The sequence below is a fragment of the Pinus tabuliformis genome, chromosome 2_2 (genome assembly GCF_031772625.1).
Source record: "Pinus tabuliformis cultivar Carrire ecotype Pingquan chromosome 2_2, CPIR1, whole genome shotgun sequence".
NCBI classification, from domain to species: domain Eukaryota; kingdom Viridiplantae; phylum Streptophyta; class Pinopsida; order Pinales; family Pinaceae; genus Pinus; species Pinus tabuliformis.
Window position 1 is genome coordinate 158,278,633 of NC_142300.1, and position 25,839 is coordinate 158,304,471.

The 25,839-nt window shown below is 37.4% G+C and overlaps 1 protein-coding gene across 1 annotated transcript in view; it reads left to right on the top strand.

Moving 5' to 3' along the window:
- The first annotated feature begins 695 nt into the window (after positions 1-695).
- The window catches only part of LOC149191908 (ubiquitin family protein), a 195,131-nt gene continuing 169,987 nt past the window's right edge, over positions 696-25,839 (top strand). Inside the window, exon 1 of the mRNA XM_089404409.1 lies at positions 696-1,376. Coding sequence (XP_089260535.1) covers positions 1,096-1,376 — 281 coding nt within the window. The 5' untranslated portion in view covers positions 696-1,095. The remainder of the gene's footprint in view (positions 1,377-25,839) is intronic.

The following is a 25,839-nucleotide window of genomic DNA, read 5'->3' on the forward strand; positions in this document are numbered from 1 at the left end:
AAAGTGCCTTAACAGAACACCCTGTCATCATCTACTCTAGCTCGAGTGCTAAAAATTATTATTTTATTAATTATTATATGGTTATATATAATATAATTGAATTTTTTTAATTTAAATATTTAAAATTTTATGAATTTTAGTTTTAATTATTTTTTTATATCAATATAAGTATATATATGTTTTGTTAAAGTATTTATTATTAGATAAAACTTAAGATAACTAGCGTAAATCTATCAATCTATCTTCACTGGTTTACCAAGAGTTGAGAATGATCAAATCTTTATGTATCTTAACATATTTGTATCTCAAGATCTTCTAGACTTTTGGTAGATGTGGAATTAAGATGATGTAGATGTGGGGTTAAGATGACTCTAAATTAGTTTAATCCCCTTTAAATAGGCTATATTCCAAATGAATACCATAGACGATAACATGAATAATAAATATAATATAAGTGTTGATAATTTTGAACTAAAAACCACCGATAACTTCACTAAAAAAATAATTTTAACTACTCAACAAAAAAATGTAAAATTTTATTTTAACACAAAATTATTTTTATTTTAAATTAAAATAAAACAAAATTTTTATTTTATCACACTTCATTCATTTTTCTTTATTTTAGAAGTCAAAATATTTAACATCACTTCATACCCTTCTCCATTAAAACATTTTCCTTTGGCAAACCTGCATTATGCATTATTCTGTTAATGACGGAGCTTGACAGCAGAGTTTTACAAAATCACTGACACAGTTTTTGATAAATCGTCAACGTCATCTTCGTTAAGGAGAAGTTTGACACGAAGTTATTAGCAGAATCACAGCAAGAGTTTAATAAAAGCGAGGGTAAAATAGCTGTTTTTATCCGGCGCCTTGTTAGTAAATCCCTTCTCTGCACAAGCTCACTGGTGTGATGTCACTCAATACCAGAGCGCTAATATTAAAAAACTGATAATTTCTCCATCGTCAGTTGCAGAAGCTCCAAATCAGTAGTTGTCATCATTCCCCTTGGATTTGATTGTACGTCTCCACTCCCTCGCCCCGATATACATTTCATCTCTCAATCGGAGAAGAGGGGAAGTGTTTGTACGGACAATGGCAGAGGCTGCGGCACCATCTTCATCTCCTTCGGTGGCGGCAGCAGGAGAAGAAGAGATAACCGTGGCGGTGAAATGGAGCGGCAGAGAATACACGGTGCGCGCGTGCGGAGACGATACAGTGGGGGAATTGAAGAGACGAATAAGCGAGGTGACGAACGTGCTGCCAAAGCGGCAGAAGCTTCTCTATCCAAAGACTGCACCCCCCAAATTAGCAAATGACGCCACTCTGCTCTCCGACCTATCCCTCAAACCATCCCTCAAGATGACTATGATCGGGTATGCTAAATATTTCTCATTTCTTTCGGTTTGCATTAGTAACTGACATCCCTTGGAAACTGAAAAGTGAAATAGTATGTGCTGGTTAATTTGATTCAACTACTAGGGCAAATTTGGCCTTATAGAGTCAGAGGCTTGACTGTAATGCAAACCTAGAAACCTAGAACAGATATGTGAACAGTGGCCCTAATATTTCTTTGTGTTAAGGGATGTCAATTCTAGGGAATTGGTATTTCTTTGTGTTAAGGAATGTCAATTCATTAGAATTTTGACTGCAGCAGGATCATGAATAAGAGGATGAACCCGACCGCTGGTTTTGTATTTACTGGACTTCAAATTGATTTGTGGACGTCTATGGTGGCATCAATTTTTCTGCCCAGTCCAAACTCAATTGAAGTTTATTAATCTTGTATGCAAGCTTATGTCCCCTCGAAAGTTCAAACATCCTCGTTCGTGTTCAGTTGATCTTTTTTTCCCTCACAGGCCTTTAGCTTTGAAAACAAAAACTGTTCATTATATTATTCTAAGTCTACTAACCATAGCTGATGACTTTTATTGAGCTATCATTGTACATAGCTCAGAAAAGCAAAATCTCTTTTTAGTTATTTGTTTTCATGAAACCCATAAAATTTAATTTAATTTAATTTATTTTTTAATTGTCAGAGCTAGAGCAATTAGAGTCAAATCAATGAATGGACCAATATTTACTTATACTGAATTTTAGCTGTGGCATAGTCGGTTAAAGCATGACTATTATACATGTCCTACGTGAACTGCGGAAATCATCCATGGCAATAAAGTCAGAATAACAAAGCATATTTACGGTGCATAGGCTGCCATGATTTTTGCCACCACAATATGTTCCACCACGACTTAGCGAAATCGATGGTGCATTAAAGAACCCTCTAATTTGATTCTCATGGTCTGTTTGCTCAAACACCCAATACCACATGGGTAGGAGAGGGTGGCGGCTCATCACCATTATGCTTTGAAGGCTAGCCAAGATTTTTAGGAGGCTCTTTTGTGCCCCAGCCACAGCAGTTCAAATATTAAATTATATCAATTGTCAGTTGGCTCGGGTTTGATCCTGCTAATTTTGCATCCTAAATTATTTAATTATTAGTTGATTAGGATGTGATCCAACCAGTTTTGTAGGGTGTCTTAGATGGTCAGTGCAGTCCCAGGACTTCAGTTTGAGTTTTTGAATCATTGTATCTTTCTCCACTTCAAATGTTCTCTTTTTGGGCAAGTGGTGTGCTGCCCCTATAGATATCATGTTATTATTTGTGTACCTGTCTGGCTGTAATTGGCATATATATATCTCTGTTTGCAGAAATGGACATGATATTAATTATAGTTTGTGGTTTTCTGGTAACCAATCCAGATAATGGAGGAAGACATTCCCAATGAATACCAGAAACTGGTTGATTTGTATCCTAAAATGATAAGGAATACATGTGAGAGGAGGGAAACCCTTATCTATATCAATAGAATAGCTAAAACCCTAATAAAATCTTAATGCTTAAGTCATTAATAAGAGTCACTTGGTCCTTATTACAATAAAGTGTTCTTTTACAAATAAACCGTTTTTGCAACATCCCTTTGGATTTCTGTGCAGCATTTTCCCATGTTTGGTGGCGGGACTCTTTTGGCGCGCAGAGTGATTTTTGAAGAATGTGTGTAAAAAAAATAAGATGCACTTTATGATATAAGTTACATCAGGAACATAGAACAAGATTTAAACTCCAAACAGCTTATCTGAAAAAAGCTACTACTTCAACCAAGTGAACTAAAACATGGTCATATCTAAAGCATGAAAGGACAAAGGGGGATTTTTTTCAGTGTTGTTAAAATCGCGATAAAATCACGATTTTTTGAAAAAATCGCGATTTTTTCACCTTGCCGATCAAATCGCGATTTTTATACGAAAAAATCGCCTACTTTTTTTTTTGCCGATTTTTACTGAAAAAATCGCCCTTTTTTCAAAAAATCGCGATTTTTTTCGAAAAAAGCGCGATTTTTAACGAAAAAATCGTGGGGGCTCAGGACAACATAGTTTTATAACTTTTTTTGGGTTTTTTCATGCAATGTTTTTTGAAAGAAACAAATAATTTTTGAGTGGGGTAGCTTAATGATCAAGTCTAGGCCCTAGTATGGATATGCTATTCATGGTAATGTTAAATTCTTAAAGTAAAAGTGACATTCTCCTTAATCTTCATTTTCATCCTTTTACTTAAATTTTTAACATTACCATGAAATGACTCAGGATGTTTGAGAGTGGTTCCAGCCTCATTGGATTTCATATGGAGAAAGTAGAATTTTAGATTTCATTTAAAATTCAGCAGACTTATCAGTTTTTCAGGATTTCAGGATTGGGAGATTGTAATGTTTCCAGGTGACACCACCTGCCCGGGCTACCCCTACCACCAGTAGAGGACGTGGTCTACCTCCTATAGCTCCTACTTCTAGTTCTTCAACGTCTAGAGCACATCAGACTCCACTGCCATTTCCACCTGCACGGGCACCAGCATCTACATCTAGAGGGAAAGGGAAAGCTGTGGCATTTTCTCGCAAGAGGGGCAGAGGAAATCAATAGGATTAGACTTTCATTTTATTGTATATGACATTATGACATGATGAGATACATTATCATATTTGTTGTTGATATTTTGAGGCTGAGTTGGGACTCAGGAGTCAAGACTTACTATTCAGGACATGATTCAATGTTATGTGTGATTTTAGCGCTAGAAATGATATTAAACATCTTATACATTAGTTTTTTTATCATATTTATGTGTCAATGTATTTATTTTATGTTGTAGATGGTTTAGATATTAAAAAAATTGAAAAAAAATGAAAAAAAAATGAATATTTTTGTAGCATACGATTTTTTCCCGCTTTTTTCGATTTTTTCCCGATTTTTCCGATTTTTTCCGATTCGTTCCCCGCGCCGATTTAATCCCGATCGCGCTTTTAACAACATTGATTTTTTTAGCTGATGGCTACTCAAGATAGTGGTGCATTACAATATGTTAAATCTTGGGTGTTCTGTGAAAAAAATTTAGACTCCCATGTGGTTTCTTCTTCTAGAAGGACCCCTCCACTTGAACTTATCCTTGGAAATTTACATTTTGTGAAGACTTCTCTTCCTTAACTATAGGATGTCACTTGGCAACAATATGAGAATCCCATCCTCATTTATTAGTGGAGTCTTTGTTGTTGGAAAATGTAACTCGGTTTGGTCTTCATTAAATGTATTTGAGTCATCTTGTAATGTACTTGTCAAAATAATAAAGAAAATAATTTTTATTATTATTATTTTGACTTATTAAAGCATGGGTTTCATGCTTGGGTCACCATATTTTAGGTCAAAGTCCCCATTGAGGACTTCTAGGATTTATTCTGAGTCAATGGAGTCATTGTACTTTTAAAGAGACCCTTCTTGGGCTTTTGAATCATGTAAAAAGGTTTAGTATTGAGTTAAATATAATTTCTGTATCCAAGAGATCAAGTCGGCCTAAGGACATCAATTCGACCTCCCTTGAAACCTGTAAATAGAAGCAAGTCGAATTCATTTGGAGCATCTCATCTCAAGCAAGTTCGATATCTCTAAGGAAGTCAGAAAAGTGCGAAGTAGGTCTAAGGAAGCCAAAGGAAGTGTGAGCTGGGTGTAGTCTAAGGAGAAAAAGAAAAACGAAATTTTGGTGCCTCTCTCTCTTTGTTTTGTGCCCTAGTTTGGGAGATCGAAGTCTTCCAAGTTTTCCTGATGCCGAAAGTTGCTAGATAGTCGAAGTTGTTGGAAGAGAGGTCGAAGATCTGGGAGGCTGACTTGGTGTGGAGGGAAGATTTGGTCTTTATGTAGGGTGAAGAGTCTCAAATAATACTATTGAAAGGAAGAGAATTTTGACCGGGTTTTCCCCTCGAGGGGGGTTTTTCTCTAGCATAGTGCCTATATCTGGTGTCCATTGTTTTATGTGCTTTTGCTTTGATAATTGCTTGATGAACTAAAAGAAAGAAGATATAAAACTTAATAAGAAGTCAAAAACATCACAAGTAATTATCAAGTATAAGAAAATCTTTTTGCCTTTCTGATTTTCTAACATGCTTTGGTGAAGAAGGAAGAAAAAGGCAGTCTCAAGCACTTGATCAAGGAACCATTCAAAAGGATTATCTTAGGGAAGGAGTCTACTATATTCAAGAAAGATGTCTAACACAATCAAGGGAGAGAACAAACTTGAAGGAGCCTCAAACTACAAGTCTTGGAAGAAGAGGATTGACCTCATCCTTGAAAAGAACAAGGTACTAGACTTGGCCAAAGGAAAAATAAAGAAGCCTTTAGATGACTCCAGTGACGCTGACAAAGTAAAATTTAGAGAATTAGAATTGGTGGCCATGACTCTAATGGTAGAAGGAATAAAGGACAATCTTGTCCCATTTATAGGCAACATCAATCATGCTCAGGAAATGTATGAAGCCTTGTCAAAGTTATTCACTATTAAGAACATTGGTCAAGTGGCAAGCTTGAAGAATGAATTAAGGACCACAAAGATGACTAAAGAAGATACAATGGCCTCCTTCTTTGTGAAGATAGCAAGAATAAGAGATGTTCTTTTGGCTGTTGATGAAATTGTTCTAGACAAAGAACTCGTGATCACTGCTCTATTAGGATTGCCACCTACTTGGGGTGCATCTACTGCAGGTCTTAACAGTTGGAAGGAAGCTCCCACTTTTGAAGAACTATGGACTGCCTGTAGTCAAGAAGAATTGAGGATCTCATTAGTTGCCAATTTTGAAGATGTTTCAAATGCTTACATTACTCAACATAAAGGAAAGAAATCGAAAGGACCAAGGAAGAAAGTTGACATGTCCAAAGTAGAATGCTATCAATGTCATAAGAAGAGTCACTATAGAAGTGACTTTCTTGACAATCTAAGAAACAAGAAGAGAAAAAGAGATCAAGCCAATGTTGTTGAAGAGGAAGACCTAAAGAAATCCAAACCCGAAGAATCTGACATAAGGGACTTACACTACTAAGTCCTTAATATCTCATTTTATATTTTTGATGTTTTAGAATTTATAGGTTTTTAACATGTTTTTGGAAAAAGACATTTTTTGTTTTTGTAAGTTTATAGGTATCCCTCAAGCATTGGAGGGAACCCCCAACAACTCCCAAAGATAAATATCTCATTTCCTTTCAATTTTGGTTTCATGTACTCATTTAGTTTTGATGATATTAATACTAATCACCATTCTCCCTCTATTGTCTTGATTAGTAAGACATCTGCCATGATCTCAAGGAGTATGGAAGAGGACCTCCCAAGACAAGGTTTGTCAAAGAACAAAGGTATGCTTTAAAACATTGATTTTTTTTATAATAAATGTTTATCATTTGCAATTTATTACTAACATTGTTGTGACTAGCTATAGTGAATCATATTGATTCTTAATTTGGCCAATTCATCACTTGATAAATCTACCACGCCCTCATATTCTTAACTGATTTTATAGATACCAAGAAAGGTTCTCTAGAAAATCGTAACCTAAGGGTATGCTAATGTGAATGTCTAAAACCCTAAATTACTTAGGGTTATTGTGAAATGCTATTTGAAGTTCTTGTTGATGATGTCATGTTTGGCATTTCAGTATGATCATGAAATATTAACCTAGGATTGAATGCCAAAGTCTAAATCCCGAACCTTTGAAGTTTTGATAATTTTGGGTTTGCTATGTTCTTATATTGAAACCCTAACTCATTAGGGTTTGGTGGAATGTGTAAACAAGACCCTTATCATGTCTTAGAAATGATTTTCTTGGAATATGTGTTTCCCTGATCAAACCCTAGTTTGTTGATATTTGTGAAGTTGGGTTTGACTAACGCATGATATGAAATGCCTATGCATGATGATAACGTCCTAGATGTATGAGTTAACCTATTTGTAGGCGGTCATGAATCCTAGGGTTTGGAACTAAGCCCTAACCAAAGTTTGTTTTTTCTAGGATGATAATATTTGTGAAATTCTAGGGTTTTGAAGTTGAACCTTAGTAGAAGTAAAAATCTCTGATGTAGGTGACAATATGATGATTTGAGATTTGTGAAATTTGAGTTGTAGTTGGACTAATGTTTGATTGGAAATCTAGGGTTTGCAACTAACCTTAGTGGAAGTTGGTCATGTCAATGACTAAGCTGTGATTGGTTTTGATTGACTCTTTTGTATGAAATCTAGGATTTGTATGAATCCCTAGTGGAAAGTTTAACATATGAATTCTGAAGTTTGTTAGATGCCTTGTAGATCTATATTCATTTGAATTGTCTCTAGGGTTTGCTATATGTTGTAGTGTAGGGTATCTCACACCTTTGAAAGAAAGATTGAAACCCTAGATGGAATAAAAGTTGTTATGAAGTAGTCTAGGGTTTATGACAAAGTCCCTAGCAAGATGTTGAAGAGTATGTTTCTCTTGGGTATCTGATATATGAAATGATTTCCTAATTCTGATATGACTAACTTCATGCTTCTATAGATTTGGTTGTACTCGCTATCTAAGTTGTGCAGGTACACAATCTTCAATATAGTGAAGATGTTCGTTGATGTGGTAAGCATGATGGGGATGATGATAACTCTGATGAAATGGTTGGAAGCCACAAAAGATTCTCCAATGATGAAAAGAAGAAGAGATCTCCCTGAGATTAAGAGGGAGTCTAGATAAAGAGATGCTCCCTAGTTGAGAGGGAGGGCATAACTTGGTTTTGATTGAAGAATGAATTTCGAAGGATATGTTGCTGCATGAGAAGTAGGAAAGGAAAGTGTATGATTGAGGAATCTTCTATCAGAGATTCGGTTGATAGTCCTACTATGAAAAGTTGAGAAGCAACATCAAGTTGTTTGGAAGACCCTAGAGGTTTGTATTTGATTATGTACATATGAAAGTATATTATTGATTGGGGTTGTGTTTGTATAGGTGAATCTCTCGAAGGTTTTGATAGCATGCTGGTTACCAATCAGTTTGATTGGGAGAGATTGGTCATCCTTGATTTGCTGGATCAAGGAGTGTTGAGGCTTTGTGAGTGAAGCATTGCCTGGGAGGACATTTGGCTGACACTTTGTGTTGATGTCTAGGTCCCGAAGTTGGAAAGGTGGTGTTGATTATAGAGCTCTGTTTTTGGATACACCCATGGATCTTTGGGTTTGTGGTTAGCAAGTAAGCCTGATGGTACCTAGAGAGGCTAAAAACCTGAGTCCATCTTATTCCCACTTGGATAGATTGCCTTGGTCAAGAATCTAGTCCGTGGCATTGTGGTGCCTAAATTGTTGACAGACTAATGGATAGATTGCCCTGGTCAAGAATCTAGTCCATGGCATTTTGGTGCCTAAAGTTCTTCATGGTTCATATAGTTGAGATCTTCCTTGTACTTGTATATGATGAATACCTCCCTAGTTAAGAGGGAGTGTTGTAAAATGTAACTAGGTTTGGTCTTCATTAAATGTATTTGAGTCATTTTGTAATGTACTTGTCAAAAGAATAAAGAAAATAATAATAATATAATTATTATTATTATTATTGTGACTTATTAAAGCATGGGTTTCATGCTTGGGTCACCATGTTTTAGGGAAAATTCCCCACTGAGGACTTCTAAGATTTATTCTGAGTCAATAGAGTCATTGTACTTTTAAAGAGACCCTTCTTGGGCTTTTGAATCATGTAAAAAGGTTTAGTATTGAGTCAAATATAATTTATGTATCCTCCACATCAAGTCGGCCTAGAAGAGATCAAGTTGGCCTAAGGACATCAATTCGACCTTCCTTGAAGCCTATAAATAGAAGCAAGTCGAATTCATTTGGAGCATCTCATCTCAAGCAAGTTCGATATCTCTAAGGAAGTCGGAAAAGTGCGAAGTAGGTATAAGGAAGCGAAAGGAAGTGCGAGTTGGGTGGAATCTAAGGTGAAGAAGAAAAACGAAATTTTGGTGCCTCACTCTCTTTGTTTCATGTCCTAGTTTGGGAGATCGAAGTCTTCCAAGTTTTCCTGATGCCAGAAGCTGCATGATGCTGGAAGCTGCATGATGCCGGAAGGTGCTACATAGTCGAAGTTGCTGGAAGAGAGGTCGAAGATCTGGGAGGCTGACTTGGTGTGGAGGGAAGGTTTGGTCTTTTTCTAGGGTGAAGAGTCTCAAAGAATGCTATTGAAAGGAAGATAATTTTGACTGGGTTTTCCCCTCGAGGGGGGTTTTGCCCTGACATAGTGCCTAGATCTAGTGTCCATTGTTTTATGTGCTTTTGCTTTCGTAATTGATTGATGAACTAAAAGAAAGAAAATATAAAACTTAATAAGAAGTCAAGAACATCACAAGTAATTATCAAGTATAAGAAAATATTTTTGCCTTTCTAATTTTCCAACATTTGTTTGGATGACCACCTTGTTGCCAAGTTTCTTTCTGAAACAAGATACATGGAAGACATCATGGAGTCCTCCCTCGTTGGGAATGTGTAGAGCATACACAACATCACTAACATTTATTCACACTCTATATGGGCCATATAACCTGGATGAAGCTTGTTCTTGCCTTCTTGTCATAGAGTGGTTTGATTGTGTTTCCATAACTGAATAAAGACCATGTCTCCAACAACAAATTGTCTTTTAGAACAATGCTGATCAACTTGTTGCTTCATGCAGTTAGTCGCCATGGATAAGTTGTCCTTGAGGATGCAAATGATATATTGCGTTTCCTTTAGTTTGTTAGCGACAATATGGACTAAATTTTTTAGTAGTGTAGTCCTTAGATGATGGAGGTTCATAGCCATAAAATGACTTGAAGCGGGTCATTTTTCTGGAAGAGTGGGAGGTAGTGTCATACTAGTATTATATAAGATGGAAGTGTTGTATCCACTTGCCTTGCTTATCCCTTGTGTACATCCTAAGATATCCCTCCAAGCACTTGTAAACACCTCAGTTTGATCATCTTATTGAGGGTCATAGGCAATACTCATATTAAAAGTGACCCTTGCTAATTTGAAAACTTCTTGCCATAAGTGACTCACAAACTTGGGATCTCTATCACTAATGCACTGGGCCTTGTTACAGTGCTTGAGGATAATTAGCAGCAACACTAGTTGTTAGTACTTAAAAAAGAAACAAGAAATTAGTCTAATTATGGGAGTTCATGAAAAAGTTAGTTAGTCAATCTAACTTGGTCATTTCATTTAATTATGTCCATGAGTCTATATAACAAAAAAGAAAAAAAAAACTGAAGTTTCGTTATAAAGAGTCTCCTGGGCATTAGAATAGGGTTTTTTGGGAAGTGTGCTACTGCAACTAGTATGGAGATATCCTTTGGATCTAGAGCAACATCCATATTGCCTTGGATTTGCCCCATTGTTATTGGAACCAGATTGGAACCGGCTGAACCAGCTAGTCCAACCGATTTGGGGCCAAATTCGGTTCGGACTGACCGTTTGAACCGGAACAGGCTTGTTCGGAGGTAGGTTCCGCCAGTCCGAAAAGCCCGCGGCCGCACGGCCTAGACTCTAAAAAAATCATTTATTTATTTATTTTCCTAATTTCTAACCTAGTCTAGCCCCCCTTAAAGCTATTTAAACACCCCCAACCCATCTATTTCACTCATACTATTCATTCAAGTCTCTTGCAATTCTTGATTTGAGTTCGGTGAGGAGAATTCAAAGAATTTTTTGCAGGATTGTTCTGAGAGAGATTTTTTTGCAGATTTGAAGAGTTGATTGAAGTCTTGGAGAGTTGTTGGGTTGAGAGATTTTCTAGCTACTTTAAAGATTTTTTTTTCCCAGAGATCTTTGGGTTTTCTTCAGTGGTTTTTAGAGATATTTTGTTGGGACTGCTACATAGCTGATTTTAGAGGATTTTGGAGCTGATTTGCTCCAAAAAATTTAGAGGGTAAATCAAGGAAATTTTTGCCATCTATTTTTATTCCATTTTCTCAAAAAATCAGTTCTTTTTTCCCAAAAAATTTAAAAACCCCAGTGTTTTTATGCAAATTTATAAGGGCTACTCCAGAGCTGATTTGGGAGGATTTTGGACCTAATTTTTTTTAGAAATTAAGAGTGAAAATCAAGTTTTTTTTTCAACTATTATTGTTCTATTTTTCTCCAAAAATCTATTTTTTTCCTTAAATTTTTTAAGACCATAGTGTTTTTATGCAGAATCCAGATTTGTAATTTTTTTTGTTTGAAAAAAATTGTGGCTGTTATTTTCTTTTATTTTTTCTTAACAATTGTTGAAATTTGCAGGGTTATTTTGAGGGATTTTGTTGGCAAATTTCTGAGGGAGATTTTGGAGCTGATTGAAGAGTTTGTTTTTTGATTGGTTGGAGTTTCTTCTCTTCTCCAAATTTATAGATCTTCTCCAGGTATTTCATTGCCTCTATTCTTCTTTTATTTTTCTCTTAATAAAAATTGCCATAGAATTCTAAAAACCCTAAGGTTTTTATGTAGATTTTTCATTTCTTTTTGTAGAAGTTGTCATGGCCCCCCAAAAACAAGAATGATCCAGCTTGGGTTCACTGCCATTTAAATGAACAAGGGATAAAAGTCTGCAACTATTGTGGGAAGAAAGTTAAGGGTGGGGGGATCCATAGAATTAAAGAACACCTAGCACATTGGAGAGGGCAAGTAAAACCTTGTGAAAATGTTTTTGATGATCTTAAAGCAGAGATGCAAAATCTAATTGAAGCCTACAATGATGAAAAGTGGAAAAAAAAGAATTAAAAAAGATATAGGCAAAAGTCAAAAGGATGATGCTATGCTTAGTGACCCTGATTTTGAAGAATATATGCCCAGTTTTGAAGATTCCTCTAGTTTCCCTACTAGAGTTGGAGAGGGTAGTTCAAGTGCTTTTAACTTGAAGAGGACAACAACCCATAAAGGGATTGACTCCTTTGTACCCTGCACCACCCCTAGTTCTCAACCAACCCTTGATGCTAAATGGAAGAAGATAGAGAAGGAGGTTGCATATGAATGCATTGCTAGATGGTGGTATGATGCAGACATACCTTTTAATGCTACTAATTCTGCATATTATCAGCCCATGATTGATGCTATAGCTTCATGTGGAGCAGGCTTCAAAGGCCCTAACTTTCATGATATCAGGGGGCCACTTTTACAAAATGAGGTCCAAAGAATACAAGAGTACCTTACATAGTTCAAGCAATCATGAACCAAAATAGGATGCACAATTATGTTTGATGGATGGACTGATGGTAGATTTCGTACCATACTACATTTCGTAATTGCTTGTCCAAAAGGTACTATGTTTCTCAAATCTATTGATGCGTTTGATCAGGTGAAGGATGCACAATTGCTATTTCGTTTTTGGATGAAGTAGTTATGGAAGTAGAGGTTGAAAATGTTGTACAAGTGATCACAGATAATGCTTCTAATTATGTTGTAGCGGGAAAGATTTTGGAGGAAAAAACTCCACCATTTGGTGTTTTCCATGTGTAGCCCATTGTTTGGACCTCATGCTCAAGGATACTGACAAAATTGAGTGGGTGAAGAAGTGTGTGGATGATGCGAAATCCATAACCAAGTACATCTATAACCACTCATGGGTTTTGAACCTTATGAGAAAGCACACAGGGGTTAAAGGACTTGTTCGATCAACCATCACATGATTTGCAACCAACCTTCTTTCGTTGCAATCGCTTGTTCAACAAAAATATAACTCGAGGAAGATGTTTTCATGTGGTGAATGGAATTCATCTCAGTGGAGCAAAAAGGTTGAAGGGAAACATATGATTGACCAAGTATTTGACAAAAGATTTTGGTCAAAGGCAGAGGAGTTTGCGCTATTTAATGAGCTTCTTGTCAATTTTTTTGCGGATGGTGGATAGTGATAAACCTACCACGGGTTTTGTTTATGAGCCCATGGATTAGGCCAAGGAACAAATAAAGGCAACATATGGGGATAAAAGACAAAAGTACATTCCTCTATGGAGAATCATTGATGAAAGATGGAACAAACAACTCGATAGACCTTTACATGCAGCTGGCTACTACTTAAATCCAAGGCATGTAATTTTGGATTTTAATGCTTCTTGCTTATAAGTTATAAGTTTTAATTTTTAACTTTTGTTGACTTGATGAATATGTTTTTGTTTTCTGATTTTTGAAGGTAACATTACACTACAAATTTTGAGGCTGATGGGGAGGTATTAGGGGGATTGTATAAATGCATTGAGCACATGGTCCCAGATTCCAAGACTCAAGATCAGATTCATAACAAGCTCTTGAATTTCAGTGAGAGTATCAGTACCTTTGGAATTTCTATGGTTGTAAGAAATAAAGCAAAGAGTCCCCCAGGTAAGAACTGTCAAAATTTGCAAATTCTTATATTACTCATTTCAATTTGCAATTGTTGAGTCCAAGTTTCAAGTTTCAAATTCATTTGTTAATACTTTTTTTTTTTCCTTCCACCTTTTTTGCAGCTTATTGGTAGCAACAATTTGGTGGCGAATGCCTTCAATTGCAAAAATTTGCAATTCGAATATTAAGCCAAACATGTAGTGCTTCAGGGTGTGAGCGAAATTGGAGTGTGTTTGAGCGTATACACACTAAGAAGAGGAACCATTTGGAGAAAAAATGGTTGAATGACATGGTTTTTGTTCAGTACAACCTTAGGTTGAGGCGCAACCAATTGCCAAATAAAATTCGTGAATCAAGCACCATTGCCTTGGCTGACTTTGATCCAACATTAGAATGGGTTGTGGAGAGTCAAGCATCAACATTGAAGACCTTTCTTGGTTGGACTTGGACCCACCTCCACAGGATGCAGAGGTAAATATATCAGAAGCACCAGTAGCAGCTTTTGCTTCAGGGCGAGGGGAATCAAGCCATAATCCCATTGCAGATTTGGATGCTACTCATTCTTCAAATGAGGATGAGGAGGATGATCAAGATGATATTTTATCATTGATTTGCTGTAGCTGTACCCTGTAGTATTGTAGGCTATAGTATCTTACTATGATCTATCATGTTATTTTGGACTATAAAGGCCTCTTAGAGCCTGCGTCTTGATGTTTGTAACTTTTTGGTTCAACGATGTTTTGCACTAAGTGCTACTTTGGTTATATGCACTATTACTTGCTATATAAATGAGAACTTTTGCATATTTGTGTATAAATGATTTGGATTCATATCATTTATATATGAATCAGCACATGAATATATCTGTTTTTTCTTTAAAATATGAATATTTTGTGTTTTTGGTAAACTATTTTTTTTTTCCAGTACTGGTCCGGTTCCGACCAGTTCCCGGTCCACAAGGTTTTTCGATTTGATCACCGGTTTGGTTCTGATAACATTGATTTGCCGTGAGATGACATCCACACTTTCACATGATAGTTTCAGATTGTATCACTAAGGATTTTCAAGCATTAAAGAGTTAGTTCCAGTCATTATCATTATCATCGTTTTCTTCCTGCTATTAGTGTTGTTGAAATATGCTATCAGTTTAGTTTGTTTGTTTGTTTGTTTGTTTTTTTGTATTTTTTTTTTAAATCTTGCAATAGTAGTTATATTTGTATTTATGGAGACTTTGCTTTGGTATAGCCCGGTAAGTGTTCAAAATGGTCTACAAAATTAGGGAGTTATGTCTTAGTAGAGGAGAAACTTCAGTCCACTAGATGTTTAATAAAAATTAGAAACGTTCTTCTGGCACATAGGCATCAGGTATACTGCCTAACCTACTGATCGACTAAAAATAGAAAAGGACAGTACATAACGTCATATAAAAACTAGAACCTCAAAGCAACACTAGCAACTGATTCTACTTGGATTTCAGTGTTTGATTTTTGACATCAACTCTGCTTTGCAAGGAGGCTCGGATGCACTTCTCTTTGTAACAGGGTAACTCACATAATTGGCAATTTTAATGACAACATCTGAGAGAGCTGCAACAAACTGTTTCAATTCTGAATTCTCCTATTTGAGTCCTGCCAAGGTGGCTTCGTTTTCCCTTCTATAATGCTCAGGTGGTTGAAGTCGGCCATCTATCTCCTGGTTTCAGGCTCCCCTCTTCTCTTCTATTTCCCTTAGGCTGTTTTCCAGTTGAGGATTCCACTAAGTGGATTGGAGGGTGGAATAATGGACATCTCTTTGAGTGTCCTGAAGATCATGGTTTGTGCCGCGAGGGGTCTGTTTCAGGGCTTGAACCTCCCTATTAAACACATGATAGCAACAGTGGCATTAACTTGTGTCTGTTGTGGCAGCAACAGCTGGGTGAGGAAAGAGCTGAGAGGATGGGGGAAGAGTAGTGCATAGGCGGAGGAAGGCAGAGGATATGTTGTAAGACTGAGGTTGTGGATTCAAGAGGAAGTGAGGGAGGAAGAGATGCTTATGGCGTGGAAGGAGAGGGAGCCATTCAAGGGTGAAGAGGAGGTGTCTTCTTTCTATGGCATATGTGAGGGAAGCATGGCATGAGTTTTAGGATGATCGTGTGTAGAAATTTCTTAAGAATTCACACTTTAATGCAATTCAGAAATTTCATCTCTTTGACAGAGGTTTCTTTTGTCTTAATCCCATGAATTCGAAACTTAGGGCTGTTATGAAATAGAGTATAAAACATCAGTGGAAAAGATACAATATTTCACTCTCTGACAGCCTAATCATTTGGGCAATTCAAGGAGAAATAATACCAAACAGTCTAGATAAGTTTCAGCCCTAAAGGGCAGTTCATCAAGCATAAACTTGATCTGAAAATTCACTTTTACAGCTGATATAGCAGCAGCAAAGCAACCCCTAAAGTTTACAATGATGGTATCAAATCACTCAACGAAATTTCGCTTTTACTTATGCCAAATCAGCAAGACATATATAGCTGTAAATAACAATACATGAAGAAGATTTATGTCTGAAAATCAAATCTTAAATTGCGCAAATTTTGAACAGATGAAAACTTCATTCTCATGCTTAAGATGAAGTTCATGTACATACCATAGCCTTCTCTCAAGGTTAGTGCAGATCACTGGCTCTCCAAAACTATAGCCAAGGAAAAGCAAGAAAAGAAAAACCTTGGCTTAACCAAGGAGCTCCAACATGCAAGAATCACTCCAAGAAGTCCTCCAAGGCAAGACATCCTCTTATTTTCTTCTTCACCAAAATATACCTTAGGGTTTTATCACAAAACCTTAATCTCAAGCCTTCAATGGATAAACCTTAACTTTAGACCTAGGTTGCACGAAACGGGGAAACGGGTACGAGTTTCCGAAATGGGAAGCGATACGAAACGCGACCTCCCCAAATTTTGGAAACAGGGAAACGCGAATATATATATATATATATATATATATATATATACGTGCAAATCATAAAGCATAAATGGTACATTATAATTTATTACACTTAAACATTAAGATTTAATTTACATCACATTTACTTATGAATGATCACATAATGAAAATAAAAATATTGGAATATCCAAAAGAAACCTTTATTATATATCCAAATCTCAAAATCAGCCTTTATTTATATTAATATATGAGGCTGCAAGTACAATAAAGACTATAAGGCTGCAAAAGAGAGATCCAAATCAGGATTTTCTGCATCCACATCCCATTCTTTAGAAGGACCACTGTTGAATTGGGAGTCTCCTCCTACATAGTCGAACGACCTTAGTGCTCTTGATTAAATACAAGTTTCATACCCTAGTACCCTACATGATCTTGATTATTGGGAGTTTCCCCTGCATAGAGGGCTTGGTTCTCTTAATTAAATACAAGTTCCATACCCTAGTACATGATAAAATCCAATCGAAACATTGCAATCCCCCCAATCCTGAAATCCTGAAAAACAAATAAGTCTGCTAGATTTTGATTGAGATCTAAAATTCTACTTTCTCCATATGAAATCCAATGAGGGCGAAACCACTCTTAAACATCCTGAGTCATTTCATGGTAATGTTAAAAATTTAAGTAAAAGGATGAAAATGAAAAATAAAGGAGAATATCACTTTTACTTTAAGATTTCTTAAACATTACCATGAATTGCATATGCCTCAAACTTCCTGATGAACTGCATATACACACTAGGGCAAAAATTGAATTTTATAACTTTAGACGCGCATCTAGAAGCAACTAGAAGTCACTAACATACCCTAAAAATAAATTTAAAAAAAAAAAAAAAAAAAAAAACACAAGTTAATGAGGAAACGTGGGTCGTATAGCCGTGAAACACGTTTTTGGCCATACTGGCCACGTTTCCGTTTCGGGAAACGTGGCAGTACGGCCGGAAACATGTTTCACGGCTATACCAAACGCGTTTCCGCGTTTTGTACCAGTTTCCGTACGGAAACAGACCTCTGTACCACGTTTCTTGCAACATAGCTTTAGACTCCAAGATTCTTCAATAGGACTAAGAAACCCTGGCAACTCCAAGAAAGAGAGGGATTAAGTACAAATGAACAGAGAGAGAGAGGGGACTAGTGCACTCCTCATCTAGGTCCCATCTCCACGCAAGAGAGGATAAGAATGAAGCACAAAAGTTATATGATCATCTCCAACATCTTCTTCTTCACAAGAGAAAACCCTAGTCACAAGAGCAATCTGCAAAAAAGATGTATAACTTCTCTTAGGGTTTCTTCATGAACCTTAGCAAATCACTCCAAGAAAACAAATACAAAGAGAAGAGGATAATGATGATGATGTTGAAAGGACATTCACTTTTTGCTATATATACGAGAGGTAAGGGAGGCCAACAATACACTGTCGGTCCAAGCCCTTACAGGCAACTTGCAATAAGTTCATGTAGGCCTGCACAAATGAGGCCTTCCACCTTAAGTGTTAATTTTCCATGAAAATTCTGCAATTGCTTAGATGAATAATCTGAAACTAAACTTTCTTTCACCAAGACACAAAAGTTTCTTAACAATAGATAAGTAGCGAAATAAAATGCAAAGATAAAAGCATAGTTACACAAACAAAACACTAATTTTCTTAGGAAACCCAACAAGGAAAAACCTGTCTCCTTAATTTGGTATTTTATTAATTGAGTAAATAAATCAAATACAAAGCAACCCATCTCTTGAGAACAAAGTTGTTCTCCTGCGGATCTAGTCTAGACTTGCCCTAAAAAACCTTGATCACAACTCCTAATCCTTTGCGCACAACCAGGCCCTATTTCCTTGCACACTAGCCTTTCTCCTTATGCACAGAATCTCCTATTTTGTAGAGCATTGGGCTCCTAAATTCATGCGCATGGGGCCTCCTATTTTGTAGCACAAATCTCCACAATCTATGTGCACTTATTACTCAAGGTTGTACACACCACAATTAGGGAGCCACACACAAACTTGTGCACTCAATAATGAATAAACTATGTGACTTCATCCTCCTTTTATTTATTCGATCCATGCTAAAATTAGCAAGTTACAAATTTAGAACTTGAGTTGTGATTGACTAGTCAATTGAGTTTAACTGGTTCTCTGACTCTTCCTTGCTTCAATCAAAGACTGAAGCTCCCAACTCGTTCTCTTCTAAATTCAAACTGCCACTCGAATTGTAGTCAAATTGAAGAAGGTCCACATGATTGATCCTCCAACTCTATGCATGAATTCACCATCTCTATGGACTTGCTCCATGGTCAAGGAAAGACAAATCGTGGTCTTTTTGGTTAAGGCACGAGCCAGAGAAGACCTTCCATGCTACCATTTTCAACACTCCCTCTTAGCTAGAAAGGGATTTTGTACAATTCTCAACTTATCTCTGAAATAGATGAAACAACCTCTTGCCAATGCCTTGGTCAAGATATCTACTATCTACTCCTTTGTTGGTATGTACGATAGCTTCATTATCCCTTTCTACACACAATCTCTAAGATGATGATTCCTGATCTCGATATGCTTAGAGTGATCATGAAAAACTGGATTGTCAGAGAGCTTGATGCAACTCTGATTATCACAATGTATCATTGTAGTCTCCATTCCCTGTCTGAAAAGTCCCACAAGCAACTTCCTCATCCAAATAACCTTGCATGCTGGCAAACTGGCAATGATGTATTCGACCTCTACTTAATTGAGTGCAACTAATATCTACTTCCTGATGTACCAGGAAACAATTGCTGACCCTTGCATGCTGAAGACGCCACTTGAAGTACTCTTCTGTGGAGCTGCCTGCCTAGTCTGCATCTGTGAAGCCCTCAAGTCTCACTCCATCAACTTGCCTATACCATAATTTGTTGTGCCTCTGAGATACCTCAAAACATTCTTTGCAGCAACCCAGTGAACTTTGGTCGGTTCCATCATGAACTAGCTCAACTAGTTCACTGTAAAACAAATATCGGGTCACGTGTTGACCAAGTACATCAACGACCCGATGAGCTGCGTGTATAATGTAGCATCTACTTGCTCTGCCCTACTAGCATCCACCTTCCTCTAGTTTGTGACTAGAGGCATTGCCATAGGCCTGCAATCCTACATATGAAATCTTTGGAGAATTTCTGTAGTGTACTTCCCCTGTCCCACGAAAATCTCACCATCACCTTGCGAAACCTCCTTTCCAAGGAAATAGTGCATAAGACCCATATCCTTTATCTCAAACTCTCTTGCAAGGTCCTCACAATTTTGGATCAAGCTATCTGCTCCAATCAATATAAGGTCATCAACATAGAGCACTAGAATGAGCAGAAGCTCTCCAACCATGATGTAGTACAGGATGGCATCCACCTCACTCTTAGTGAAACCCAATCCTCGAAGGTAGCTGTCAATACGAGTGTACCATGCTCTGAGTTCCTGCTTGAGCCCATAAGAGCTCTCTTCAGCCTACACACATGTGTGTCTCTGTTGAACTCTTCAAACCCCTCTAGGTGGTCCATATAAATCTCCTCCTCAATCACTCCGTTGAGGAATGTTGTCTTCACGTCCATCTGGTGGATCTTCCCCCCCATCTGTGCTGTAAGTGCCATAATCGTCTTTATGGATGAATATTGTGCTACTGGGGCAAAGGTCTCATCATACTTTATGCCCTTAATCTGTGAGAAGCCCTTGGCCACAAACTTGGCCTTGTACTTCTCCACACTTCAATCTGCTCCATGCTTCACCTTGTACACCTAGCATGAGCCTACTACTGATTTGCTCTTTGGCCATGGCACAATCTCACAAACGTCATTCTTCATGATGGAGTATTATTCCTCCATCATGGCATCTTGCCAAACCTGTTGAGAAGCTGCCTCCTTATAAGAAGAAGGCTCCTCCATCATGGCATCTTGCCAAACCTGTTGAGAAGCCGCCTCCTTATAAGAAGAAGGCTCATTGTCCACCGACTTTGTCATCAATGCCATATATATCCTGTGTACCTCTGTGTTTGCTTGAACATGGTGCTAGGACCGTCAACATGCTCCTGAGCCTCCTGAATCAACCTATCAACCCACTTGGTTCTCTTCCTCCTCATGCTAGGAGTTTCTAACTGAGTAGTTGCTTGCTCTCGTCCTGGTCTCTCCTCCTTATCATCTTGCTTTGCATCCCGCTATGTGGCCCTCTTGCCACCTAGATGAGACTCAAACTGTGATCCTGGCTAGGGCTCATCCTCAGGTACTCCAGCCTGCTCTCTCTCTAAGGAATCCCTTAGAACCCAATCCTGCTGGAATCTCACATTCCGCTTGATAACCGTTTGCTTGAGTCATGGTAGATGCACCTTGTAAGCATGGGCTGTCTCACTATATCCCACGGAAATTCCCTTTTCTGTTGTGAGCTTCAACTTCTTCCTGCTATCTTTGGACATGTGGCAGTAAACTTTGGTGCCAAAGATATGAAAGTGTGAAACATCAGGCTTCTTGCTTGTGAAAGCCTACTCTGGTGTAACTCGTCCAAGCGCCCTGTGTGGACTCATGTTTTGTAGAAATACTGCAGTGTTGCATGCTTTTGCCCACAAGAACATAGGCAGTCCTTGATCATGCAACACGGCCTTGGCTGCTTCAACTATGTTGTGGTTCTTCCTCTTAGTCACTACATTTTGCTGAGGGTTATGGGATGCTGTCAGATCTCTCATAATGCCCTAATTGGCACATAAGTCCTTGAAGGAATTGGTAACATATTCCCTGCCATTGTCACTCCTCACTACCTTGATCTTATTCCCAGTCTGGATTTTTACCAAGGCCTTAAATTCCATGAACTTGTTTAAGACTTCATCTTTCTTCTTCGTAAAAGATATCCAAGTTTTCCGAGAATAATCATCAATGAAAGTAACATAATACCTGTGTCTCGTAAGAGACGAAGAAGAGAAGGGCCCACATATGTTTGAATGCACCAACTCCAAATTTGCTTTGGCTCTGCTATCTTGGCCCTGAAAAGAAGTCTTGGCATACATGCCAAGTGTGCACCCCTTGCACACATCATGTTGATCAAAACTTCATGCTGGTAATCCTGTTGCTATTTGTTGAAGAATCTTCAATGCCCCATGATGCAAGTGTCCTATGTCCTTGTGCCAAAGTTCTCCAACATCTCTACTTTTCTCACCACCTGCCTTGCTGCTCTAGGTTGTGCATGTCTCAACCTGTAACCTGTAGAGATTCTTCATCCTCACACCTATCTATTTCACCGATCTAGAAGCTAAGTGCTTGAGGTATGCCTTACCTCTGTTAAAGATGACATCATAGCCCTTGTCCTCAAGGGCAGCCACTGAGACAAGGTTCTTCTTCAGCCCTGGAACATAGAGGACATCTCTGAGATGGAGAGAGCTCCCATACTCCCTCTCAAACTGACAGTACCAACTTCCCTAGTTGCATACTTGCCGTTATTTCCTAGATCAATATGAAATTGCATTTCCTTCTCCTCTAGTTAGCTGAAATTCTCCTTTCTCCTGGTCATGTGGAAAGATGCATCAAAATCAATATACCATGTGCTACTGCCTACTGAGCTTTCCATGCAAGCTATCAATGAGAAGTCTTTCTCAAACTGAGAAGCAAACCCATCTACCTCTGATGTAGCAAGTTACAAACAGTTATAGGGCTTCAATATTTTTAGAAAACTAATTTTCAGATCTGGAAATTTGTGCATTAGATCTCAGAGATGCCCTCAACTAGACTCAAGATTCGAGAACAGACTGGATGGTACCTCAAATTTCGTCATGTAAAATGAGGGTTACACTATTATTAGAAGAGAATAATCTCTGAGATATTATCAACAATGTTGTGCCTTCGCCTACAAATCTGCAACAATTGGTAACTCACAAGAAGGAGAAGACCAAGTGAATGATCATGGATGCTATAAAGGATCATTTGACCCCTCATATATCCAAGAAGAAGATGGCAAAGGAAATGTTTGATGCCCTAGTTGGTCTCGACTTTCTATCAAAGTGAGAACATAAACAAGAAGACAATATTGTGGAACATACTCACAAACAGAAACTACCAGATCACATTCAATCACCAATTACCATATAAGTGTTAAGGCTTCACAACACCCTAAATTCATGAAATATTTTGGGTATCACTTTGATTTTTTATTTTGTTTTGAAATGCAATTTTGTTTCATTTTATCCCCATCCAGGTATATTTTATCATAAGTCAATTGATCAAGGCTTTCAACAATTTTGAAATTTTGAGAATTTTCATGTTTCGAGACATTTCTAAACCTTCCACTTCAATTGCATTTCAGATAATTTCAAAACTTTGTTTTAAACTTTTACTCAGATAATATTCTAAATTTATTCAGAAGTATTCTCCACATTTATGCCAAAAATAAATTTCTTTCTAACCCGTAAACGTTTTTCAATTTCAGGTGCTATTTTCACTTTTCTCAGAATAAATTTTCACTTTCACTAAATAAAACTATAACTTCTCCCCGAACTTCATGTTCCACATTCAAGTTACTTGGAAACTCTCACAAGGCAAAAGGTTTAGCTCTATCTGAATTAAAAGTTAGGGTTTAAACCAAAACAAATCTCATCTGAAACAAATCTGGTTTAAATAAAGTGGGATTCAGGCTTTTATGAAATACTCTAAAAATTTATGAAATGAATCACACGTGTGATTCAGGCATTTTGGTTTGTTAGATTTTGGAACAAAGGGTAACAAATCCATTAAACTTTATGACAATAAACAAGTTTGCCACCCAATACATATCATCCTCCAAAACTGTTGTGGATTGACTGAAAAAGAATGTCGCATTGATTTTAGAATTGCAGTCAGCTGATATATCAGTTTGGAATCTTACAGGTGTTTTCCTTGTTGCTTTGAACCAGTTAAGTTAAAAATTGTTCTTGCAGAAATGCATTTTATTTCTTTTTCCTGTAGAATCAATAAAACAAAACACTAGATCTTTACATAGTTTAGCTTAGAATTGGTTTTCATTTCAAATCTTTTATGTAATTAGTATCCATGCCTCCAAAGAAACTACTCCAAGAACACCTAGAACTTTCCCAAAAAATTTATGAGGAAAATGGAGACTAAACCTTTTGAAAAGAATAAAGTTGTCATTTCAGACAGAGAAATTGAAAATACTAAAACAGTTATAAAGGTTCTAGACCCATATGATAAATATCACAAACCAGGCAATGAAAATTCGCTACCTATTTTTGGAGACATTGAAAACTTGATTTCAAACGACAATGGCTTTACGCAAATGGAGTGAAATATCTAGAAGGTTTAAGGAGAATTACCTAGATTTTGTGCCATTAAGTAATTTTTGATGAATCAGTTTATTCAAACATTATGAAGTTAGGGCTACAATTTGTAGCAGCCAGGGTACCTATCTTTCCCTGCTCTAAAACGATTGGTTGATTTATTGACCATGCTGATAAAAAGGAAAGGGTTATCAAGAATGAAGAGGTAGCAGTCATAGCCTTACTCAAGGCTGTAGATATGGAAAATATACAAGTTTTCTAAACATGTGAAAGTTTTGAATGCAGATTTTGTAGATAACTTTCATGATCAAAATGATTTCAAAGAAACTATGCCAAGCTAGTGGACTGAATATTCCATAAGAGTGATGGTCTCTGTAACATTCCATAAGAGTGATGGTCTCTGTAACATGATGAATCTTAGAGGACCATACATATATGTTATGGATTTCATGTGCAGACTCTACAGAAGACAAAATTGTTGAAGAAAAGTGTAACTAGGTTCGGTATTTGTAAATGTAATTTTGATCTTTGTACCTGTCAAGAAAAAGAAATATTATTTTTGTAAATTATTCGAATGAGTTTCTTGCTCATTCCATAGGTCTAGGAAAGTCAAAGAATCAAAGTCATGTTAAAGAGCTCTTCTTGAGCATGAATATGGGTCAACAGTTCAACCTAGTGTCAAGTAGCCCTCCAAGACAAGCACCATCCTCCAAAGAAGAATAATGCCAGCAACACGATGAAGAAGGCAGTCATGTCGGCCTCGAAGCATATATATATGACAAGTCGGCTCAAAAATAGAGACACATTGGTTCACCCTAACATGTCAGCTTATTATGGAGACGTGACAACTATATAAACCCAGCTAAGGTCACCACTGAAGCTCAGAATCTCAGACATCCTGAAACTGTGGATGAGGAGCAGAGATATCTCCACATACATCTCTGAAGTCTCGGTCAAGCACAGTGGTATAGGGTCTTGGATGAGGTGCAGGAGAGTGAACACAAACCTCTGCAACTTTGGGTGAGGACAGAGCCTTGGCATACTTCTGAAACCTCAGTCACAATTGCAGTGATATCTTCGGACTCCTCTCTGAGATTGCGGACAAAGGAACAATGGTACAGGAAGCTCGAATGAAGGCAGCAGCCAGGACTTCGGATGGATCACTGTGATCTTAGATAAGCATTACAGTGACACAACTTCTCAGCACAACTGTGATCTCGGTGCAAGGAGGATGCTGTCATAAGTCTCGGTACAGCAGTGTTGCAACAACAGTAATCTCAGTGATTACCTTTATAGTGCAGCAGGAACATGACCTAGTTGACATAGTGAATAAAGCAAGATGCAATTGTATTATAGTGCAGCAGGAACAGGACCTAGTTGACATGGTGAATAAAACAAGATGCAATTGTAAGGATCTCTGTGATATTATGGTCATGATCTCGGTGAAGCAGTAACAATGATGATAACGATCTCAATATCAAGAAGAGGATTGGTGTCTTGGTCTTGGAGTGGCCTAGTAGGTCAAGGGTCATGGTCTTGGTATTCGTCAATTGAAATCTCTATAAGAAGAATTATGTGCGGGTTTTCCTCTCCAAGAGGGAGAGGTTTTGGTCCTGGCAGAATGCCAATATCTTGTGTTCTTGTCTCTTTGTTTTTAGTAGCAATTTGATGAACTAATGAAGACACACTCTAATAATATCAAAGAGAAGACTCTGCTAATAAGAATAAGTTGAAACACCTCACAAATAGTTATCATGCTAAGAAGAATCACTCTAACTCTAACTGCCCTAGATTCTTCGACAAAAATCACATGCATTTTAAGGATGACTGGATACCAATGGCACATGAAGTGGTTACCAAAGGAATTACTTTTAATTGGGAAGCCAT